Source organism: Gadus morhua, chromosome 7 (assembly GCF_902167405.1).
Source record: "Gadus morhua chromosome 7, gadMor3.0, whole genome shotgun sequence".
In the NCBI taxonomy this organism is placed as follows: domain Eukaryota; kingdom Metazoa; phylum Chordata; class Actinopteri; order Gadiformes; family Gadidae; genus Gadus; species Gadus morhua.
In genome coordinates, this window is record NC_044054.1 from 3,315,095 (window position 1) to 3,338,614 (window position 23,520).

The 23,520-nt window shown below is 49.4% G+C and overlaps 1 protein-coding gene across 1 annotated transcript in view; it reads left to right on the top strand.

Moving 5' to 3' along the window:
- Nucleotides 1-1,478: 1,478 nt before the first annotated feature.
- als2b (alsin Rho guanine nucleotide exchange factor ALS2 b) overlaps nucleotides 1,479-23,520 on the top strand; it is a 35,850-nt gene continuing 13,808 nt past the window's right edge. Inside the window, exons 1-20 of the mRNA XM_030361027.1 lie at nucleotides 1,479-1,728; nucleotides 3,018-3,113; nucleotides 6,108-6,256; nucleotides 6,559-7,682; nucleotides 10,000-10,345; nucleotides 11,500-11,674; nucleotides 12,537-12,633; nucleotides 12,940-13,017; nucleotides 15,898-16,101; nucleotides 17,194-17,365; nucleotides 17,773-17,962; nucleotides 18,537-18,602; nucleotides 18,716-18,875; nucleotides 20,160-20,291; nucleotides 20,726-20,854; nucleotides 21,863-21,933; nucleotides 22,280-22,346; nucleotides 22,500-22,702; nucleotides 22,847-22,912; nucleotides 23,337-23,435. Of these exons, the coding sequence (XP_030216887.1) occupies nucleotides 3,094-3,113; nucleotides 6,108-6,256; nucleotides 6,559-7,682; nucleotides 10,000-10,345; nucleotides 11,500-11,674; nucleotides 12,537-12,633; nucleotides 12,940-13,017; nucleotides 15,898-16,101; nucleotides 17,194-17,365; nucleotides 17,773-17,962; nucleotides 18,537-18,602; nucleotides 18,716-18,875; nucleotides 20,160-20,291; nucleotides 20,726-20,854; nucleotides 21,863-21,933; nucleotides 22,280-22,346; nucleotides 22,500-22,702; nucleotides 22,847-22,912; nucleotides 23,337-23,435 (3,548 nt within the window). The 5' untranslated portion in view covers nucleotides 1,479-1,728; nucleotides 3,018-3,093. The remainder of the gene's footprint in view (nucleotides 1,729-3,017; nucleotides 3,114-6,107; nucleotides 6,257-6,558; nucleotides 7,683-9,999; nucleotides 10,346-11,499; nucleotides 11,675-12,536; nucleotides 12,634-12,939; nucleotides 13,018-15,897; nucleotides 16,102-17,193; nucleotides 17,366-17,772; nucleotides 17,963-18,536; nucleotides 18,603-18,715; nucleotides 18,876-20,159; nucleotides 20,292-20,725; nucleotides 20,855-21,862; nucleotides 21,934-22,279; nucleotides 22,347-22,499; nucleotides 22,703-22,846; nucleotides 22,913-23,336; nucleotides 23,436-23,520) is intronic.

Below are 23,520 nucleotides of genomic sequence, written 5' to 3' on the forward strand. Positions count from 1 at the left end.
CAGAACGTACATGGTACAAGTTTGTGTTGACTGCATGGATAATGGAATGTATCTATTATGAATTATATGGTAAGAACCTGCATACCATGGAAACAAACGGCTTCGTACCCAGTATTTAAGAAGATGTACCATGACACTAGAGGAAAACAGATTCCTGCAGAGGTTGTTACCAGGTAAGTAATTCCATAGTGGTAAATCGAATAAACCCTTTCTAAATGGGTGTAGCTATTAATAATAACTAAGAAAAAGTATTTTATTTTAAAGTACTATGCTAATTTCTAGATAGTACATCATTAAATTTGGGATGTTACCAACATAAACCTTGGATAATGGGTGTTTCTAAGAATTGGTTGCCTAATTTCCTAGGAAGTACACAATATCGGAGTTATTACCAACCTAAAACAGTTACAACTACACGCTACTTAGTTGAGTTGATGGGTAATAGTGAAGGTTTTACTTGGTACATCAGCTGTAATTCCTCTGTATTTACCCTCTTATTACCAGTGGTAATTACACAGTAATACACTATAATTTACCGGATAATTCCTCTGTATTTACCTTCTTATTACCAGTGGTAATTACCCAGTAATACACTATGATTTACCATGTATTTACCGGGTAATTACCTCTGTATTTACCTTCTTATTGCCAGTGGTAATTACCCAGTAATACACTATAATTTACCATGTATGTACCGGGTAAATACCTAGTAATTAGGGGACTGTAAAAGGAAGGTTTACCGGAACACAGAACAGGTGACAGAACAGATGACTTGGCTGACCAATTCGTTTTTAATTACCTGCACAGGTCGCATCAGATTATCCTGTGGAAAGGCCTCTGGCCTACGATTATATGTTGTCGGGGTGCGAATTATAGGCTCACGGCAACTGCCTACAGTGCCATAAGGTTGGATGTATTGCACAGCAGGTAAACTGTGCCATTGCTTGTGCCCGGGTATGCATTTTTTTTAGTTTTAGTTTTTTCGTTAGACCGATGTATGATCATCATTAACAATATTATATATAATATATAATAATCAGTAAACGAGATACAACTATGCCAGCCAAGACCCGGGCGCGCTTTCTTTGACATCGCTTCTGGGCTTTATTCAAAGGCTGCGTTTATTTCCAACAGCTATTCAATATTTTTATTCTCACCTGGATAGGGACGCATAAGGTTTACCTGTGGGAAAGGCCTCATCCCCCAGAAAAAAATAAGGACTGGGCGTTGTGGTGCCTGGTAGGACAGCAGGGGCGAGTAGATTGAGGGTGCCCTCTGCCAGTCTGGATCCGAAGGCACTGCGACCCAAGACACCTCCATCGCTCTCACGCCCGTATGCGCCAACATCTACATAAATAAATCTATAGTTGATAGCACAATACAGATAACGGATCGCTAGATAGAATGTTCGCGAATGTTCGTGAACCTTTCACGTCATTCGACGCGATCGTCCGTTGCCCGGCACACACACACACACAAACAAACGTTTTACTTCAGTGAACTTATACAATTTAATAATTGTATTTCGGTGTTATTCGAGTTTCCGAGAACCTCGTGTGATTTGACCGCTCCGCGCTGCCGTCGCTCCACAACAACACGGCAGCGCGCCGTCAGAGGGTTTGGGTTAGCCCGCTGATACAGACAGACAGACAGACAGACAGACAGACAGACCGACAGGCCCCCCCCTGGACCCCACGAAACACCCGGTCATGGACCCCTAGCATCCCGGTGAGTGCCGTCCACCCCCGCCGACCCACGGCACCGTAGTGTCAGAGAGGAGCCAGTAGGGGGGTCCTTTAGGGAGCTAAGGAGTGGGGAGCTAGGTGGCTAACGCTCTCTGCAGATTGTTGCCAGATTGGGCCATATTTCCCGCCAAATCTGGCAACACTGGCTGCAGGAGGTCACGACGTCGCTATAAACGCTTCTCTTTTCCTCCCAATTAATTCCTAATAAGGCGCTGATGAGTCATTAATGACTTTTAAATGGTGGTTGAATTGATTTATTGAGGCCGGAGATGCGCACACCGCGTCACCAGCGTTAACGTGTGACGTCAGCAGAGTAAAGGGACCAGTGTCACAACCAGCGTTCCAACCTGTTGGACCACACGCAGCACTGGGAATGAACTGAACACACTGTGGTGTACTGGGACTGACACTACTGGGACTGACACTATACTGGGACTGACTATACTGGGACTGACTTTATACTGGGACTGACTATACTGGGACTGACTCTCTATACTGGGACTGACTATACTGGGACTGACTTTATACTGGGACTGACTATACTGGGACTGACACTCTCTACTGGGACTGACTCTCTATACTGGGACTGACTATACTGGGACTGACTCTATACTGGGACTGACTCTCTATACTGGGACTGACACGCTTTATACTGGGACTGACTCTATACTGGGACTGACTCTCTATAATGGGACTGACTCTATACTGGGGCTGACAATACTGGGACTGACTCTATACTGGGACTGACACCATACTGGGACTGACTCTATTCTGGGACTGACACTATTCTGGGACTGACAGTACTGGGACTGACTCTCTATACTAGGACTGATTCTCTATACTGGGACTGACTCTCTATACTGGGACTGACACTATATGCTGGGACTGACACTATATACTAGATACTTTATTTATTTATTTTGTCTTTTTTTTAATTTATTTTTTATTTTATTTCTTATTGCTTATGTTTATTTATTTATTTTTTCCACAATGTCTTGTTTTTAAAAAAATGTATGATGACTATATGCTCTGTAAGGTGACCTTGGGTGTCTTGAAAGGCGCCTCTAAATTAAATGTATTATTATTATTATTATTATTATTATACTGGGACTGACTCTCTATACTGGGACTGACTCTCTATACTGGGACTGACTATACTGGGACTGACTCTCTATACTGGGACTGACACTATATACTGGGACTGACTCTATACTGGGACTGACACTATCTATACTGGGACTGACCCTATCTATACTGGGATTGAACCAACAGGCTCACTGACCATCATCAGCTCATTCCCGCCGGGGGTGAACATCAGCATTGTCATGGCGACGGCGCTATCCCACTGATGGAGTCAGTGAAGAACAGGTGAGTGACTCCTCATTCACTCATTCATCCCGGTAAAGGGGTTCTTGTGTAAGTGTCTAATAATAATAATAATAATAATAATAATAATAATACATTTAATTTAGAGGCGCCTTTCGAGACACTCAAGGTCACCTTACAGAGCATATGGTCATCATAAAATCATAAAAAAAACAAGACATTGTGGAAAAAATAAATAAATAAATTAATAAATAAACATAAAAAATAAATAAAACAAAAACAAGACAAAACAAACAAACAATCAAAACAGTGATCAGTTAGACGTTGTGTGCGAGTTTGAACAGGTGAGTTTTGAGTTGAGTTTTGAGTAATGGTTGGTGCCTCCTCTTTCACTCATTCATCCCGGTAAAGGGGTTATTGCGTAAGTGTCTAATGGTGGGTGCCTCCTCTTTCACTAATTTATCCCATTAAAGAGGGTTATTGTGTAAGTGTCTAATGCTGGGTGCCTCTTCATTCACTCATTCATCCCGGTAAAGGGGTTATTGTGTGAGTGTCTAATGGTGGGTGCCTCCTGTTTCACTCATTCATCCCGGTAAAGGGGTTATTGTGTAAGTGTCTAATGGTTGGTGCCTCCTCTTTCACTCATTCATCCCGGTAAAGGGGTTATTGTGTAAGTGTCTAATGGTGGGTGCCTCCTCATTCACTCATTCATCCCGGTAAAGGGGTTATTGTGTAAGTGTCTAATGCTGGGTGCCTCTTCATTCACTCATTCATCCCGGTAAAGGGGTTATTGTGCCGCCTTTGAAACATCTCGGAGGTTCAGAAACTCTTATCTGTCTTTGCGTAATCCTTCTCTTCTTCCAAAATAAGAGTGTTGAGGAAACGCCCCTCAGAAGTTCGTAGGCAATGACATAAAACCGGAAAACTGATTGTTCATGATGAGACTAGACTTCATAACAACTACAAGTATGGAAGCCCGCAGGGACCTCTTTGCGCTTCTTTGATGAATGAAATTAATCAGTTATTAGGACTGCTTGCGATGGTTGAACATGAGCGAGAATTTATCATGTGATGTTTATAATTGTAAGCTATAATGTATCGTAATGCAAATGTTAGAATGGCTGTTAAATTCGCCTCTTAGTGCTTGCTGTATGTTCACTTTAGTCCATCAATGAAACGGGCAGCCATTGTTGTGATGTGATCTGGGAGGACTCGGGTTGCTTTACCTCCGCACGAAACTCTGAGCGAAATCTCTGACCCAACGGAGTGTTCAGAGCACTTTCCTCCGAGCTGAAGGTCCTCCCGGAAACTCTGAGCGTTTTGAAGGCGGCGTTGGAGGGTCACATGACCGCTGTGCCGTGGTGAGGATAGCTTGTTGTTGGATATGAAACAGATATTCTCATCTTCATTTGGGTTCCTGCCGTGCTCTCAGTCCGTCTTGGGGACCACCAAGGGACTCCCACTGGCCCCTGACTGCTTGCTTTATACAGTGGGACCGTCAATAAATGACTCCATTCATTTCCTATGGAAAACGGCTTTCTGTTCAATAGCTTCCATAATAGGGCAACCAAACACACTAAACCAATGCAGAGCTGTTCTGCTAGGAGGTACTCATTAGACACACCCAAGGATAATATAATTTGTTGCACATACAATTTTATGACATATTTTAAAGAAAAGCAAATAATTCATTTCCCATGGAAAATTGCTTTTTGATTTGAACAGAAAACAGACATCAGGGAGAGAAACAAACAGCTTTATTCTGACTATAACTATGGCAACCGGACATTAAATTCCAAAGTCAGCACCCTACTCTGGAAGATGTCGTCAATACAACCACGCTAGATCTGCAACGTATCAGATAATTGGTACTGCGATAATTTGTCTTCCTTCGATACGGATTGACAAAAACCTTTTTCTTTTCTTTTCTGTAACCAAAATAATTCCCGACACCTGACTTTGTTTTCTTTGGAGTTAACTCTTCTTTTTGCTAATCTTGAAGTTTAGTTCTATGCATGCTTTGGTCGTCTGAATATCATGCGTGAGAGTATCGCGATTCCACTACGAAAACGATGTATGGCCCAGCCCTCACTCACTCACTCACTCACTCACTCACTCACTCACTCACTACCTCGCCCACAAACACTCACTCACTCACCCACTGACCCCCCCCCCTCACTCACACACTCACCCCCCCCCCCCCCCCTCCTCACTCACTCACCCACTAACCTCCCCCCCTCACTCACTCACTCAGTCACTCACTCACTCACCACCCCCGCCCCCACCCTGACACGCTCTATACTGGGACTGACTCTATAATGGGACTGACTCTATACTGGGACTGACACTATACTGGGACTTACACTACTGGGACTGACTCTTTATACTGGGACTGACTCTCTATACTGGGACTGACTCTGTATACTGGGACTGACACTATACTGGGACTGACTATACTGGGGCTGACTCTATACTGGGACTGACTCTATACTGGGACTGACACTATACTGGGACTGACACGCTCTATACTGGGACTGACTCTCTATACTGGGACTGACTATACTGGGACTGACACGCTCTATACTGGGACTGACTCTCTATACTGGGACTGACACTATACTGGGACTGACTATACTGGGACTGACCCTATCTATACTGGGACTGACCCTATCTATAATGGGACTGACACTATCTATACTGGGACTGACCCTATCTATACTGGGACTGACCCTATCTATACTGGGACTGACTCTATACTGGGACTGACTCTATACTGGGACTGACCAAACTGGGACTGACTCTCTATACTGGGACTGTCTCTATACTGGGACTGACACTATATACTGGGACTGACTATACTGGGACTGACACTATCTATACTGGGACTGACTCTCTATACTGGGACTGACTCTCTATACTGGGACTGACTATACTGGGACAGTCACTCACTCACTCACTCACTCACCACCCCCGCCCCCCTCCTTCCCCCCCCAGCCCGTCCTAATCAGGGGTCCATCCCGCTGTGTGTCCCCCCAGCGGTGAGCAGGAGGCTGGCCCTGGGGAGCGGGGGCTGGCCCACCTCTGGAGGGGCTACGCCTGCAGCCTGGCCCCAGAGAGGCTGTTCCTCTCCCGGCCCGTGGTCCAGGCGAGCCTGGGGACCCGGCACGGCCTCCTGCTGTTGGAAGGTGAGGGGACGGTTTGGATTGGATGGCCTCACTGACACATCATCAGTACTCTCCCTGCCTTACTTTCACTTCATTGTTGGGGTCAATATCACCTCAACATTTACATCAAAGCCTGAGAGAGATGTATTAACATATCTGTGTGTGTGTGTGTGTCTGCGTTTCTCTCTCTCTGTCTGTCTGTCTGTCTGTCTGTCTGTCTGTCTGTCTGTCTGTCTGTCTGTCTGTCTGTCTGTCTGTCTCTCTGTCTCTGTCTCTGTCTCTGTCTCTGTCTCTGTCTGTGTCTGTGTCTCTCTCTCCTGCAGGCGGTCAGGTATACAGCTTCGGTGTGTCTCCATGGAAACAGCCCCCCTCCCCCGGGCCCCGCCCTCCGGCCCTGGAGCCCTCCCTCAGCGGGCGGCGGGTGGTCTCCGTGGCGACGGGCTCCTCCCACTGCGGCGCCGTGACGGAGGACGGCGGCGTCCACATGTGGGGCGCCAACGGGGCAGGGCAGTGCGGGCTGGCAGGCCCCGCCTCCATCCCCAACCCCACCCCCGTGGCCCTGCTGCTCCCGGGCGGCCCCGCCCACAGCGCGCCCGTCCTGGAGCTGGCCCTGGGCCACGCCCACTCCCTCGCCCTCTCCGCCCAGCGCGAGGTCTGGGCCTGGGGGCGCGGGCCCCAGCTGGGGCTGCTGGGCTCCACCCCCTCCTCCGGTGGCTCCGCCTCCTCCTCCGGGGGTTCCGCCTCCCCCTCCGGTGGCCCCGCCCCCTCCTGGCGGCCGCGGCGGGTGGAGCACCTGGCCGGGCGCCACGTGCTGCAGGTGGCGTGTGGCTCCGCCCACAGCCTGGCGCTGGTGCGCTGCCAGGGGCCGCGGGGGGGCGGGCGGGGCCCCGGGGCCCCCCTGGATGCGTGCGGCCGCTGCCACCAGCTGCTCTACACCATGACGGACCGCGAGGACCACGTCATCATCTCCGACTCGCACTACTGCCCCCTGGGGGTGGAGCTGACTGAGGAGGGGGAGGAGCCACGGCCCAGGGGGGCGTCGCCCGCACGGAGCCTCAGGACCTCCCCCTCCAAGCCCCGGCTCCCCGAGGGCCGCGCCGCCGAGACGCCGCTGGGCGTCGCCGCCCCGGCCGGTGAAGGCATGGCCCCGCCCCCTGTGGTGGCCCCTCCCCCCGCTGGGGCTGACCCAGCCCCTGGCGTCGGGGATGGGGCCGCCTCCCCCTATCCCCACGAGGACGCCGTCCGGGAGTACCTGAGGAGGCTGTCAGACCACGCCCTTATCGAGCCCTTAGGCCACGCCAACATGGAGCCGTCAGACCATGCCCTTATCGAGCCATTAAGCCACGCGCACATGGAGCTGTCGGGCGACGCCCAGTTAGAGCCGTTAAGCCACGCCCACATTGAGAATCCAGACCACGCCCAGACGCAGCAGACGGCCACTGTAGAGGTGAGCCAATATAGGAGGTACATTAGACTAAGCAGCTTCTTAATTGGTTCCTTGTTTATTAAACAAAGCAGCTTCTTAATTGGTTTCTTGTTTATTCAACAAAGCAGCTTCTTAATTGGCTTCCTCGTTTAAGAAACAAAGCAGCTTCTTAATTGGCTTCCTCGTTTAAAGAGCCCATGCCATTTAAATCACATTTTTCCTATTGTTTGTTAAATAACATAGGTCTGAATAAGTTTGTGAGCTGTGGTAAGTTTGAAATCTATGCAGTTTGTCTGCTGAATGCAATAGGCAATGAAAGGAAAAAGGCAGAAGAAATGAGCCGATCTGGATAAGGTGACACTGTGACGTAGCGTTGTCAAATTATTATTCATGGCCCTGCCCACTTGGTTGGTTCGTAACCACCCACAAGAATTCTGAAGGAGTCGTGATTGAGCTAGTGCTAAATGCTAATACGTGTACGGTAGTTGCTTATTTCGTAGTAACAGGCTAGTTACAGAATTTTGAATGCAATGGCAGAACGACATCGAACTACATGAACTGCGACATGCTGCCTGCCACCGGTTGCCGCGAGGCACCACTGCCGCGAAGCACCACCGCCCGGCAGCGGGCAGCCGGGCGGTGGTGCCTCGCGCCGGCAGCAGGCAGCAGGCAGCGCACGGTTCTGTCTACTACAGATTGATGTGGAAGTGGAAGAACCAGAGACGTCGGAGAACCCGACGAAGTCCTTTGTGATTCATTATATCGTCTGGACGTGCACACAGCTTTTGGCCGTGATAATATGTATTATTTGATATAGATATCTATGTAGTATATGATATTATTTAGATATAGAGCTCCAGGACTGTAACGCAAGTGTTGTACACTTCCTTGTTATTTGGATAACCGTTCTGCTGTTGGTGTGATGGCGCATAACACGTCGGACTCTCGTCTATTTCTACAACTAGACCCGTAGTGGGGGTTATCTCAGCCATGGTTGAGAATGAATTGGGGGAAAGGAACTTTGGCTTTGACTCCCTGAAGTCATGAACCACGACATGGAGGAGAAAGGGATTGTTGACCGCGGTCGTCTCCCGCCAGAGCCTCGCTGCCGATGGACCATCGCCTCGGCTTCAGGAGGCGGTGATTAGCGCTGACCGCTGCCGAGGCGGCGGGAAGCAGGGCTCAAGCGGGATACATTCGCGGCCAACAATCCCCTTCTCCTCCATGTCGTGGTTCATGTAGCCTACTTCAGGGAGTCAAAGCCAAAGTTCCTTTCCCCCAATTCATTCTCAACCATGGCTGAGATAACCCCCACTACGAGTCTCGTTGTAGAAATACCAGAGACGAGAGTCCGACGTGTTATGCGCCATCACACCAACAGCAGAACGGTTATCCAAATAACAAGGAAGTGTACAACACTTGCGTTACAGTCCTGGAGCTCTGCTCTATATCTAAATAATATCATATAATACATAGATATCTATATCAAATAATACATATTATCAAGGCCAAAAGCTGTGTGCGCGTCCAGACGATATAATGAATACCAAGGACTTCGTCGGGTTCTCCGACGTCTCTGGTTCTTCCACTTCCACATCAATCTGAAGTAGACGCGGTCGTTTGAGATTCATAATAACCTATCGTCTGGAGGCTCACACAGCTTTTGGCCGTGATAATATATATTATATATTATATGATATAGATATCTATGTATAATATGGGTTTCTAAGAGCCATTACGATACATCCACCGTAAACAGAGCGCATGGTACCGTGGCTACAAGCTGCTCAGGGCCAGGTGATAATATATATTATATATTATATGATATAGATATCTATGGATAATATGGGTTTTTACGAGCCATTGCGATACATCCACCGTAAACAGAGCGCATGGTACTGTCAGTGGCTACAAGCTGCTCAGGGCCACACCCCCACCCCCCTCCTTGACCTGCCTTGACACGCCCACCGTATACAGAGCGCATGGTAGTGGCTACAAGCTGCTCAGGGCCACACCCCCACCCCCCTCATTGACCTGCCTTGACACGCCCACCGAAACAGCGCGTTTGAGGGAAGCTCAATGTGCGACTGTTTCGGAGTGACTGTAACTCTGCACCACGGCTGAATTTCGGGGACGTCTTTGAATACTGTGTTTTGTGGCCCACTAATACCTATATTAAAGCATCATAAAATAGAATGGCATAGGATCTTTAAGAAACAAAGCAGCTTCTTAATTGGCTTCTTTTAAGAAACAAAGCAGTTTCTTAATTGGCTTCTTCGTTTATTCAACAGCAGCTTCTTAATTGATCACCCCCTGCTGTTCCCTCTCTCTCCCCCAGCTCTCATCAGAACCGGCCCCGCCCGGCCACGGCTCCCCCCTCCCGGCCCCGCCCCCCGGCCCCGCCCACCACCCCGGCTTCGCCCTCAACAGCCTGGTGACGTCGTGTGCGTCGGCGGTGGGCGAGCGCGTGGCCTCCACCTACGAGGCGCTCTCCCTGAAGAAGATGATGCACTACTACCTGTCCTCCTCCGGGGGGCCCGCGGGCTGCGGGGCCCCTGGCTGCAGGGGGGGGGCGGCCCTGGAAGAGTCGATGCAGGCCAGGAAGAGCTCCAGCACTGGGGACATCCGGGCGGAGGAGGCGGAGGGCCGGCGCCGCCTCTCCCTCCCAGGGCTCCTCTCTCAGGGTAGATACTCCGTCAGCCTGCTGGCCTCCTACTCCTCCTCTCATGCCTGGCTCTGTGAGTACGGCCGTGGACGCACGCACGACACGTACGTGTGGGCGGACGCATGTGCACGTACACCCGGGGTGGACGCATGCACACGTGCACAAGCTGCTGCTACATGTGTCTGTGTGCATGCGTGGTGTGCGGCTGTCTGTGTGCACGTGCATGCTGCCGTGTGCCTGTGTGTGTGTGTGTGCAGAGCCAGGCGTCGATGGTAAGAATATTGATGTCAAATAGGAGGTAGGGGTAGGGGTGCAACGGATCACAAAGCTGCAGGTTCGGATCGTGTCACGGTTTTTGAGTCACGGGTCGGATCATTTTCGGATCAACAGCAACAATAAAGATAACAAGACAAATGTGACTTTAAATAAAATCTTCAAATGTGTAAAAACAAAATAAAGTCAAAAATTAGGCAATAATCCTTTTTCCTTTAAGCATAGTCAATATTTAAAAAAAATTGCAATGGCATTATTCCTTCTTCTTTTTAACATGGATAGTAAATAATCCCTAACCCGGGATTTACAGTTCAGGATGTCTGCATTGCCTGGGGAGAGTTTAGAGTCTACACTCCCCCAAGGCAATGCAGACATCCTTATCTTTTTTTTCATCAAGTATGGTAGCGAAATACAGTTTCTGTCGTATTTTATTTGGCATTTTGTAAATCCATTGATTTCGGTTGGAAGACTCATTGCTCATTGCAAGGGAGGTTGGTTGTAGTCTTTTTGCTCGGTTCTGGCCCTACTGTTGATATGGAGAACCGAGGGAATAGACTACAACCAAACATAAACATGTCCGGTTCCGGTTCTGGTTTCCGTTTCAATGGGATTTAAGGAACGCCAAATAAAACACAACAGAAACTGTATTTCGCTACGATACTTGATGATGTTGTTAATACCGGAACTGTCCTCTAAACATGCGCTGATCAGCCGATCCGCGGACCACTTGCGTCCCGAACCGTGAGGGTTGATCCGTACGGATCACGGGAAACCCGCAACGGGAACCGTTGCACCACTAAAGTCAAACCATCGTACCATCACTGGTGTAGCGGGCCTGACTCCACCTGTGGCGCTGCGACCTGCGTGGGCCTGACTTCCTATCCTCCCCCCTCCCCACAGTCTCCCCCCGCCTGCTGAGGAAGTTGGGGCGGCCGCGGGGCCCAGCGGTGGCCCTCACCCAACTGGGCGGCTGCATCCCTGGGAGCCAGGAGCTGCTGCCCCCCCTGCAGACCGAGGTGTGGAGCTGGGGCCACGGGGGGCGGGGCCAGCTGGGCCACGGAGACCACCTGGCCAGGTGAGGGGCGGAGTCTGTTACCTGGAGCTCAGAACACACCTCTGGGTTGATGAGTGGACTGGTTCTGTGTTGGTTTGATTAGTGGACTGGTTCAGTGTTGGTTTGAGACTGTGTTTTTGAGCCGGAGTCAGAGCAGGAGAGACATAAGCAGAGTTACGAAATAGCAGGCGGCAGGAGCGGTTCGAAACTGGAGCTATTTGGAACAAATGTGCTGTAATTTCATGGCAAATTAAATTATATCGATATTGACGATATGGTCTCGTTTCATATCGCGTTTAAAAAAATATCGATATATTTTAAATATCGATATATCGCCCAACATTAAAACACCTGCGGCTTATAGTCCAGTGCGACTTATATATGTACACATCATTCAATTTAGCTGCTGCGGCTTATACTCCGGTGCGCCTTATAGTGCGGAAAATACGGTAGTTATATCCATCGTGTGTGTAATTCCAAAGAAAAGGCCTTTTTGGTTATTAACCTGACATGTATTTCATCATCATGCGCTTCGAGTTAATTTGCGCCGTCCGTCCGTCATTTCCTGTGTGGTTCATGAGCAGCGCTCTGAGAGACTGAACGGTGTCTCTCTTTCCTGCTGTGAGAAGGGGTCTGACCTGTGACCTGTGGCTCTGGTTCCTCTCTCTGGTTCCTCTCTCTGGTTCCTCTCTCTGGTTCCTCTCTCTGGTTCCTCTCTCTGGTTCCTCTCTCTGGTTCCTCTCTGTGGTTCCTCTCTGTAGTTCCTCACTCTGGTTCCTCACTCTGGTTCCTCTCTGGTTCCTCTCTGGTTCCTCTCTCTGGTTCCTCTCTCTGGTTCCTCTCTGTGGTTCCTCACTGTGGTTCCTCTCTGGTTCCTCCTCAGGCTCCAGCCGCTGTGCATCAAGAGTCTGAACAACAAGGAGGTGGTCCGCGTGGCGGCGGGGGACCACCACTCCGTGGCCCTCACCGCCGGCTCACAGGTGAGGAGGAGACCCCCCCCCCCCCCGAGGAGACCCCCCACCCCCCTGAGGACCCCCCCCAGGGGCCTGTCTGGGCTGGGAGGGTCTAGTATGGTTTGGCGTGGTCTAGAACCTCATTCAAAGCACCAGACCCAGACGCACTGCTCAGACCGCGCAGAGCCTCTAATATAACTCTTCATGTCCTGTGTGTGTGTGTGTGTGTGTGTGTGTGTGTGTGTGTGTGTGTGTGTGTGTGTGTGTGTGTGTGTGTGTGTGTGTGTGTGTGTGTGTGTGTGTGTGTGTGTGTGTGTGTGTGTGTGTGTCCAGGTGTTCTCCTGGGGCAGTAACAGTTCAGGTCAGCTGGGCCACATGGAGTCTCCCACCACCGTCCCCCGCCTGGCAAAGGTACCCTGCTACACTACTACTAACTCCTACTAACTACTGCTAACTAACTACCACCCTCTAACTACCCTGCTACACTACTACAATAACTCCTACTAACTACTGCTAACTAACTACCACCCTCTAACTACCCTGCTACACTACTACTATAACTCCTACTAACTACTGCTAACTAACTACCCTGATACACTACTACTATAACTCCTACTAACTACTGCTAACTAACTACCCGGATACACTACTACTATAACTCCTACTAACTACTGCTAACTAACTACCCTGATACACTACTACTATAACTCCTACTAACTACTGCTAACTAACTACCCTGATACACTACTACTATAACTCCTAACTACCACCCTCTAACGACCACCCTCTGACTACCCTGATACACTATTACTATAACTCCTACTAACTACTGCTTACTAAGTACCCTGATACACTACTACTATAACTCCTACTAACTACCACCCTCTGACTACCCTGATACACTACTACTATAACTCCTACTAACTACTGCTAACTAACTACCACCCTCTAACTACCCTGATACACTACTACTATAACTCCTACTAACTACTGCTAATTAAATACCACCCTCTAACTACCCTGATACACTACTACTATAACTCCTAACTACTGCTAACTAACTACCCTGATACACTACTACTATAACTTCTACTACTGCTAACTAACTACCCTGATACACTACTACAATAACTCCTACTAACTACTGCTAACTAACTACCACCCTCTAACTACCCTGCTACACTACTACAATAACTCCTACTAACTACTGCTAACTAACTACCACCCTCTAACTACCCTGCTACACTACTACTATAACTCCTACTAACTACTGCTAACTAACTACCCTGATACACTACTACTATAACTCCTACTAACTACTGCTAACTAACTACCCGGATACACTACTACTATAACTCCTACTAACTACTGCTAACTAACTACCCTGATACACTACTACTATAACTCCTAACTACCACCCTCTAACGACCACCCTCTGACTACCCTGATACACTATTACTATAACTCCTACTAACTACTGCTTACTAAGTACCCTGATACACTACTACTATAACTCCTACTAACTACCACCCTCTAACTACCACCCTCTGACTACCCTGATACACTACTACTATAACTCCTACTAACTACTGCTAACTAACTACCACCCTCTAACTACCCTGATACACTACTACTATAACTCCTACTAACTACTGCTAATTAAATACCACCCTCTAACTACCCTGATACACTACTACTATAACTCCTACTAACTACTGCTAACTAACTACCACCCTCTAACTACCACCCTCTAACTACCCTGATACACTACTACTATTACTCCTACTAACTACTGCTAACTAACTACCACCCTCTGACTACCCTGATACACTACTACTATAACTCCTACTAACTACTGCTAACTAACTACCATCCTCTAACTACCCTGATACGCTACTACTATAACTCCTACTAACTACTGCTAACTAAATACCACCCTCTAACTACCCTGATACACTACTACTATAACTCCTACTAACTACTGCTAACTAACTACCACCCTCTAACTACCACCCTCTAACTACCCTGATACACTACTACTATAACTCCTACTAACTACTGCTAACTAACTACCACCCTCTAACTACCCTGATACACTACTACTATAACTCCTTTTAACTACTGCTAACTAACTACCACCCTCTAACTACCCTGATACACTACTACTATAACCCCTACTAACTACTGCTAACTAACTACCACCCTCTAACTACCCTGATACACTACTACTATAACTCCTACTGACTACTGCTAACTAACTACCACCCTCTAACTACCCTGATACACTACTACTATAACTCCTACTAACTACTGCTAACTAACTACCACCCTCTAACTACCCTGATACACTACTACTATAACTCCTACTGACTACTGTTAACTAACTACCACTGTTACGGCACCACCACATGGACGGAGATGGTACCATAGGCTGAAGACAAGGGGCTGCGTTGGAAACAACAATTCATTTAAGCTTTGCTTCAGACATGATGGGATGGTTATTAAATCAACGAAAGGAAATAAAACAAAACAGGAAGGAACCCTAACTAAACCTGACTCTGGGGGAACACACTATCTCCCCCCCCCCGACCAGAGATAAACGGTAGGTGAGTCTGCCGGGTCCGTTAACTACGCTGCCCTAACCTGAACTAACAACGTGAAAACAACAATCGCCAACCACCAGCGCATAAATGATAGGAAAAGCAAGAATGTTCCCATATGGGGAATTGGTGCTTGACAGCAACTTGCAGACAGTATATATCAATAAACTCTACACGTAAGACACAAAGTGCCGGCGTGGCACAGCGTCAAACTGCCTGGCGTTGGGGTCACGGAAGCGGGATGCGTGCGGGATCATCCGCCAGAGATCGGGACAGGTGTGCTTATATCCCCGATGCCACGCCCCCAATCAGCCCGCAGCGGGAACAAACAGCCTGTGGAGTAGAATCAGGAGCGGAGAAGAGCGCAGCTGCCCTGATACAATATCTGCCCCTATAATGACGTAACTACCACCCTCTAACTACCCTGATACACTGCTACCATAACTCCTGCTAACTACTGCTATCTAACTACCAACCTGCTATAGTACTACATCCACAAAGACCTGCATAGTTTGATGACAGAGGGACCTGCTTTCATCCAGTGTTAACGACAACCTGTCTGTCTGTCTGTCTGTCTGTCTGTCTGTCTGTCTGTCTGTCTGTCTGTCTGTCTGTCTGTCTGTCTCTGTTCCTCTCGTTCTCTGTCTGTCTGTCTCTGTCTCTGTCTCTCTCTCTCTGTCCCCCCCCCCAGTTCTCAGAGGGGATCCGGGTGTGGGATGTGGCAGCGGGGGGGAGCCACAGCGTGTTCGTGGCCGACGGGGACTGTGTCCAGCCCATCCTCTACTACAGCGGAAGGCAGGAGCAGGGGGAAGAGGGGGAGGAGGAGGGGGAGGAGGGGGAGGAGAAGGCCGGTGTGTACACCCAGCAACCCGTCCTGCTCCCCTTCTGCATGAACGTAAGACGACCGGGGTCACTGCTGGGTTAGGGCGCTTAATTAGCATTAGTTAATGCAGTGATAAGCATTCACTAATGTTAGTTCATAGTTAACTCATGTATCTAGTAATGGATCACTAGACACATGAGTTAATGCAGTGATAAACATTCACTAATGTTAATTCATAGTTAACTCATGTATCTAGTAATGGATCACTAGACACATGAGTTAATGCAGTGATAAACATTCACTAATGTTGGTTCATAGTTAACTCATGTATCTATAATTGATCACTAGACACATTAATTAATGCAGTGATAAACATTCACTAATGGTAGTTCATAGTTAACTCATGTATCTAGTAATGGATCACTAGACACATGAGTTAATGCAGTGATAAACATTCACTAATGGTAGTTCATAGTTAACTCATGTATCTAGTAATGGATCACTAGACACATGAGTTAATGCAGTGATAAGCATTCACTAATGTTAGTTCATAGTTAACTCATGTAACTAGTAATGGATCACTAGACACATGAGTTAATGCAGTGATAAACATTCACTAATGTTAGTTCATAGTTAACTCATGTATCTAGTAATGGATCACTAGACACATGAGTTAATGCAGTAATAAACATTAACTAATGTTAGTTCAGAGCTAATTCATGTTTCTAGCCATCCTTGAATTAACATTAGTTAATGCTTAATACTGCATTAACTAATGTTAATTCATAGTTAACTCATGTCTAGTTATCCTTTACTAATGGTGTTAACTAAGGTATTCAATTATCCATTTGTATGACTGTGTGTGTATGCGTGTGTCAATGTGTCCTTGTATTTCCGTGCGTGTGTCTCCATGTGTGTTTGAGTATGTGTTTGTGTCTATGAGTCTGTGTGTGGTTTTTCTATGCATGTGTCTAATATCTGTGTGTCTGTGTCTCTGTGTGTGTGTGTGTGTGTGTGTGTGTGTGTGTGTGTGTGTATGTGTTTCCATGTGTGTGTGTATGTCGCTGTGTGTGTCCCTGTCCCTGTTGTGCGATAAGCTGGCCTACATCAGCAGTGTGTGTCTAATATGTGTGTGTGTTTGTGTGTGTCCCTGTGTGCGACTAGCTGGGCTACACCAGCAGTGTGTGTGCGGGCGGCGGTCGCTGCCTGTCCCTCTCTGACCGTAACGTGATGGGCTTCATCGCCGGCCTCCACGAGGTGGCATCCGCCGAGAGGAGGTTCTACTGCCGGCTGACTGCCATCAAGACCGGGGCGCTGCGCCCTCTGCTGGAGGCCGGTGAGTACTATACCAACACACCTGTTAAAGGCCCCCTGCTGGAGTCCGGTGAGTACTACACCAACACACCTGTTAAAGGCCCCCTGCTGGAGGCCGGTGAGTACTACACCAACACACCTGTTAAAGGCCCCCTGCTGGAGGCCGGTGGGTACTACACCAACACACCTGTTAAAGGCCCCCTGCTGGAGGCCGGTGAGTACTACACCAACACACCTGTTAAAGGGCCAGTAAGAGGCCCTGTTGGGGCTGGTGGGGGGGGTTCAGCCTCCTCTACTGTAGGTTAGCTAACCTCCTCTCCCCCCCTGAGTCCCTGAGCCCCACTCTGGGGGCGGTCCTGGTGGGGTGGTTCAGCCTGCTCTACTGTAGGTTAGCTAACCTCCTCTCCCTCCCCCCCCCCCCCCCCCCAGAGTCCCTGAGCCCCACTCTGGGGGCGGTCCTGCTGGGGCTGCTCCAGACCCTGGTGGGGGGGTTCAGCCTGCTCTACACCCTGACGGGGCAGCACTCCGCCAGCCTGACCTCCGCCCTGCGGCGGGGCCGCGACCTCCAGACTCTGCTCCTCCTCAACCACGCCCACATCTTCCTGGACGCCTACCGGCAGTAAGCCCTGCCCCCCCACACCCCGACCAACAGGGGAGGAGCCGTGAGACACAATCACACATCCGTGGTTTGGACGCTCTGCTTTAGGTGTTTTATCTGTCAATGCCTCTGGTGGTGACATAGAGACAGTATTTACACAGGGAGATGTTTGATGAAGGATCAGCAGTACGTAGTGTGGATATAGTGACTCAACAGGTTGAGGCAGGTAATAAACACGCCGACTTTCTGTTTAGAAGGTGAAGGAAAGCACTGTTAATGGTGTACGCGTCTCATACGCGCGTAAACCAATGGTTCCCTATGGAAAAAATGGCGATTTTATACGCGAGGTACGCGAGATACGTGTCTGGTGTGGCCGCACCTTAAGACTCAACATGTTTTAGAAACTTCTGTGGGAAGGTCTGATAAAATAGTTATCTGTCTCTGTCTGTCTGTCTGTCTGTCTGGCTGTCTGTCTGTCTGTCTCTTTCTCTCTCTCTCTCTCTGTGTCTCTCTCTATCTGTCTCTGTCTGTCTGTCTGTCTCTTTCTCTCTCTCTCTGTGTCTGTCTGTCTGTCTGTTTGTCTCTCTCTCTCCAGGTACTGTACCTACCTGGGTAACTTCCATGTGATGGGGGGCTTCCAGGCTTTGAGCAAACCCGCCCTGTGAGTCCAGAACACACACACACAGGCCATCTCCTCTCTGATTGGTGCGTTGGTCCATCAATCCCAGATGTGTTCCTCTGACAGTGCCCCCCCCCCCCCCCCCTCTGATCCAGGGAGGTGTTCGGTAAGACCTTGGATCCCCTGCTGCGGCTGTCTGAGAGCCCAGAGGAGGGTCCGGCCTCCGACCACCTGATGGCGCTGTTCGCCCTGCCTCTGGGACACCTGGGGGAGTACGGCCGCCTGCTGCTCAAGCTGGCCACCTGCTACGAAGTGGTGGGTCCCCCTGGCCCACCTGGTCTACCAGGACCAGGTCCTGGGTCTGATACCTGGTCTATGAAGGGGTGGGTCTGACTAGTCCACCTAGGGGAGGTTCACTGATACCCCAGACTGGGTCTCTCTCTAGACCTTCCCTCAGACCACATCCTGGGTCTGTAGACTGGTGGGAGATTCTGTTGTATTGTAGAATGTTGTTCTTAAGTGTCTCTCTGTGTGTGTCTCTGTGTGTCTGTCTCTCTGTGTGTCTGTCTCTCTGTGCGTCTGTCTCTCTATGTGTCTGTCTCTCTCTGTGTCTGTCTCTCTTTGTGTCTGTCTCTCTGTGTGTCTGTGCGTCTGTCTCTCTCTGTGTCTGTCTCTCTATGTGTCTGTCTCTCCGTGTGTCTGTCTCTCTCTGTTTTTGCCTCTCTGTGTGTCTGTCTCTCTGTGTGTGTCTCTGTGTCTCCGTCTCTCTGTGTGTCTGTCTCTCTGTGCGTCTGTCTCTCTTTCTGTCTGTCTCTCTGTGTCTGTCTCTCTCTGCGTCTGTCTCTCTCTGTGTCTGTCTCTCTCTGTGTCTGTCTCTCTGTGTGTCTGTGCGTCTGTCTCTCTCTGTGTCTGTCTCTGTGTGTCTGTCTCTCTATGTGTCTGTCTCTCTCTGTGTCTGACTCTCTGTGTGTCTGTCTCTCTCTGTGTCTGTCTCTCTGTGTGTCTGTCTCTCTATTTGTCTGTCTCTGTGTCTGTCTCTGTGTCTCCGTCTCTCTGTGTGTCTGTCTCTCTGTGCGTCTGTCTCTCTTTCTGTCTGTCTCTCTGTGTCTGTCTCTCTCTGCATCTGTCTCTCTCTCTATGTCTGTCTCTGTCTCTGTCTCTGTGTGTCCGTCTCTCTGTGTGTCTGTCTCTCTGTGCGTCTGTCTCTCTTTCTGTATGTCTCTGTGTGTGTCTCTCTCTGCGTCTGTCTCTCTCTGTCTGTCTCTCTGTGTCTCTCTCTGTGTGTCTCTCTCTCTCTGTGTCTGTCTCTCTCTGTGTCTGTCTCTCTGTGTGTCTGTCTCTCTATGTGTCTGTCTCTCTGTGTCTGTCTCTCTGTGTGTGTCTGTGTGTCCGTCTCTCTGTGTGTCTGTCTCTCTGTGCGTCTGTCTCTCTTTCTGTCTGTCTCTCTGTGTCTAACTCTCTGCGTCTGTCTCTCTCTCTATGTCTGTCTCTGTGTGTCTGTCTCTCTGTGTGTCTGTCTCTCTGTGTGTCTCTCTCTGTGTGTCTCTCTCTCTGTGTCTGTCTCTCTGTGCGTCTGTCTCTCTCTGTGTCTCTTTCCAGTCCTCCAGTGAGTACCAGCGGCTCCACTCTGCCTGCTCTCAGTTTGAGGCTCTGACTCTTCACCTGAAGAAGAGGAGGAAGGAGGCAGAGTACACTCACCACTTCTGGAAGAGCTTCCCCGGCAAGATGACGGTACTGTGTCTGTGTCTGTGTCTGTGTCTGTGTCTGTTTGTGTGAGTGTGTGTGCCTGTTTGTGTGATTCTGTGTGTGTGTGTGTGTGTGTGTCCTCTGACCTGTGTGTGTGTCCTCTGACCTGTGTGTGTGTGTCCTCTGACCTCTGTGTGTGTGTGTGTGTGTGTGTGTGTGTGTGTGTGTGTGTGTGTGTGTGTGTGTGTGTGTCCTCTGACCTGTGTGTGTGTGTGTGTGTGTGTGTGTGTGTCCTCTGACCTGTGTGTGTGTGTCCTCTGACCTGTGTTTGTGTGTGTGTCCTCTGACCTGTTGTGTGTGTGTGTGTGTCCTCTGACCTGTGTGTGTGTGTGTGTGTGTGTGTGTGTGTGTGTGTGTGTGTGTGTGTGTGTGTGTGTGTGTGTGTGTGTGTGTGTGTGTGTGTGTGTGTGTGTGTGTAGGACTCCCTGCGGCGGCCTGGGCGTCGTCTGGTGTGTGAGAGCAGTAACAAGGCCCTCAGTCTGCTGAACGCCAGCCGCTTCTCCGTCAACTGGTTCATCCTGTTCAGCGACGCTCTGGTGCACGCTCAGGTACACACACACACACACACAGGCACACACAAACACAGAGACACACAAACACACACCGAGAGTCTGTGTAATAACATTGCATCTAAAGATACTATTTTTGCCTTATCAAAATTACTCTTGTTTTGCCTTTTCTTTCTTTCTTTTGCTTTTGCTTTCTGTATTGCGGACATGCAATCACACACACACACACACACACACACACACACACACACACACACACACACACACACACACACACACACACACACACACACACACACACACACACACACACACACACACACACCCCGTCGTGTTTTAAAAGTGTGTGTTTATCTCCATGCTGGCAGGGCGTGGCGCCTTCCAAAAACATCGTAAGTATGGAGGGAGGGGCTTTAGTGCAGTGACCCCCCGCCAACACACACACTCCTACCCTGAGTCCAGCTTGTGCCACCCTCCCCCACTGCCCGATGAAGACTGTTCTGGAGGCTGAAATGAGTTTGAAACCATTAAACCAGGGCAAAAAACAATACAGTGTATTTAAACCTTGTCTACCGTCGATCCAAATAAATAATGAATAGATAATGAATAACAGACTCCACAACAGTCTACTGCCCTCTCTCCCTCTCCCACTCTCACTGTGTGATGCACCGATCCCGTAGTGTCTCTCCATGTGTTAGTTCTCATGAGACCACCTCCCCCCTCGTGGGACGGAGTGTCATCGACCGCTTCACAGACCCTCGTTAAGAGGCTTAGTTCGTTAGAACCTTGTTAAGAGGCTTAGTTCGTTAGAACCTCGTTAAGAGGCTCAGCTTGTTAGAACCTCGTTAAGGGAACCTAATAGATCTTAGAGTGGACAGGAAATTATTTCAAGACTTATTCTCTCCGTCTCTCTGTCTCTCTGTCTCTCTCTGTCTCTCTGTCTCTCTGTTTCTCTCTCTCTCTCTCTCTCTCTCTCTCTCTCTCTCTCTCTCTCTCTCTCTCTCTCTCTCTCTCTCTCTCTCTCTCTCTCTCTCTCTCTCTCTCTAGTTCTCCACCCATCACGTTTTCCCGTTGGCCACTCTGTGGGTGGAGCCTATTTCGGAGGAGAACTCTGAACAGTGAGTCTGTAAATCGATCAAATGATAACATTTATGAATATTATAGTCAGTCCGTTCTGCTAGTGTCCACAAAAAAACGATACACACTGGGACTTATGTATATTTGTGTGTGTGTGTGTGTCTTTGTACCTGTGTGTGTGTGTGTGTGTTATACCTCTGTGTGTGTGTGTGTCTGTGTGTCTCTGTGTGTTATATACCTCTGTGTCTGTGTGTGTATATGATGTCTGTGTTTGTGTGTGTCTCTGTGTGTGTCTTTGTACCTGTGTGTGTGTGTCTGTGTGTTTGTGTCTCTCTGTGTGTGTGTGTGTGTGTGTGTTATATACCTGTGTGTGTGTGTGTGTTCCAGGTACGGTCTGAAGGTGATCTCCCCGGAGGAGACCTTCACTCTGCTCGCCTGCTCCCCCATCGAGAAGGTGAGTGGGCGTGGCCCAGCCGTGTCCTGGCCAATGGGATGCCTTCATTCTGAGCCCTGATAAACAAAAAAGGTGTGTGTGTGTGTGTGTGTGTGTGTGTGCGTATGCGTGCGTGCGTGCGTGCGTGCGTGCGTGCGTGCGCGCCCCCTGCAGGCCAAGTGGCTGCGTGCCATCAACCAGACGGTGGATCTGGCGCTGGGGGGGGCGGGGCCTGACCCCGTCACTCTCAGCCCGGGGGCGGGGCAGAAGGCGGAGCCTCCCATCTCGAGGACGGCCTCCTACACCTTCCACAAGGACGCCCGTCTGAGGGAGGCCACGTACGAGGGCCGCTGGTTGGCAGGCCGGCCCCACGGCAGGTAACCAGTTAACCAGTCACTAACCAGCAGGTCTGACCCCCTGGTCCTAATGGGTTAGAGTGATTAACCACCGGTTATTATCCCGACCTCAGCTGAGCATTGTGTCTGTCTGTGTGTCTGTCTGTGTGTCCGGTCTCTTCCCAGGGGGGTCCTGAAGTGGCCGGACGGACGGATCTACACAGGCTCCTTCAAGATGGGTCTGGAGGACGGGTGAGTGCCGGGACCGGGACTAGACCATAGACCCAAGACCCTTCCTTATGGTCCTAGTCCCTAGCCCCGGACTAGTCAGAGGTGTTGACTTCATTAGTTAGGATTTGAGAGTTGTAAAGACATTAACGTTTATCCAGAGCGTCTCACAATAAGTCCATTAGTCTGTAGAAAGAGAAAAAACAGCAACATATCTCTGTGGGTACAGCGAGGATATTCATAGAACCAGGTGCCAACACTTTAAACAACCAAAATAAAATGATTCCTCCCTCCCTACATTTCTGGTGTGTGTGTGTGTGTGTGTGTGTGTGTGTGTGTGTGTGTGTGTGTGTGTGTGTGTGTGTGTGTGTGTGTGTGTGTGTGTGTGTGTGTGTGTGTGTGTGTGTGTGTGTGTGTGTGTGTGTGTGTGTTCTCTGTGTGTGTGTAGCTATGGTGAGTTTGTGTCCCCCACTAAGAACGCTGGCATTCAGGAGCAGTACCTGGGCCACTGGAAGGAGGGGCGCATGCACGGCGCTGGGACCTACAGGTGGGTGTGGCCCTACACACACCTACCAACTAGGGATGGGCATGATTAATCGACGATCGACTAATTGATCGTTAAGAATTTCGTT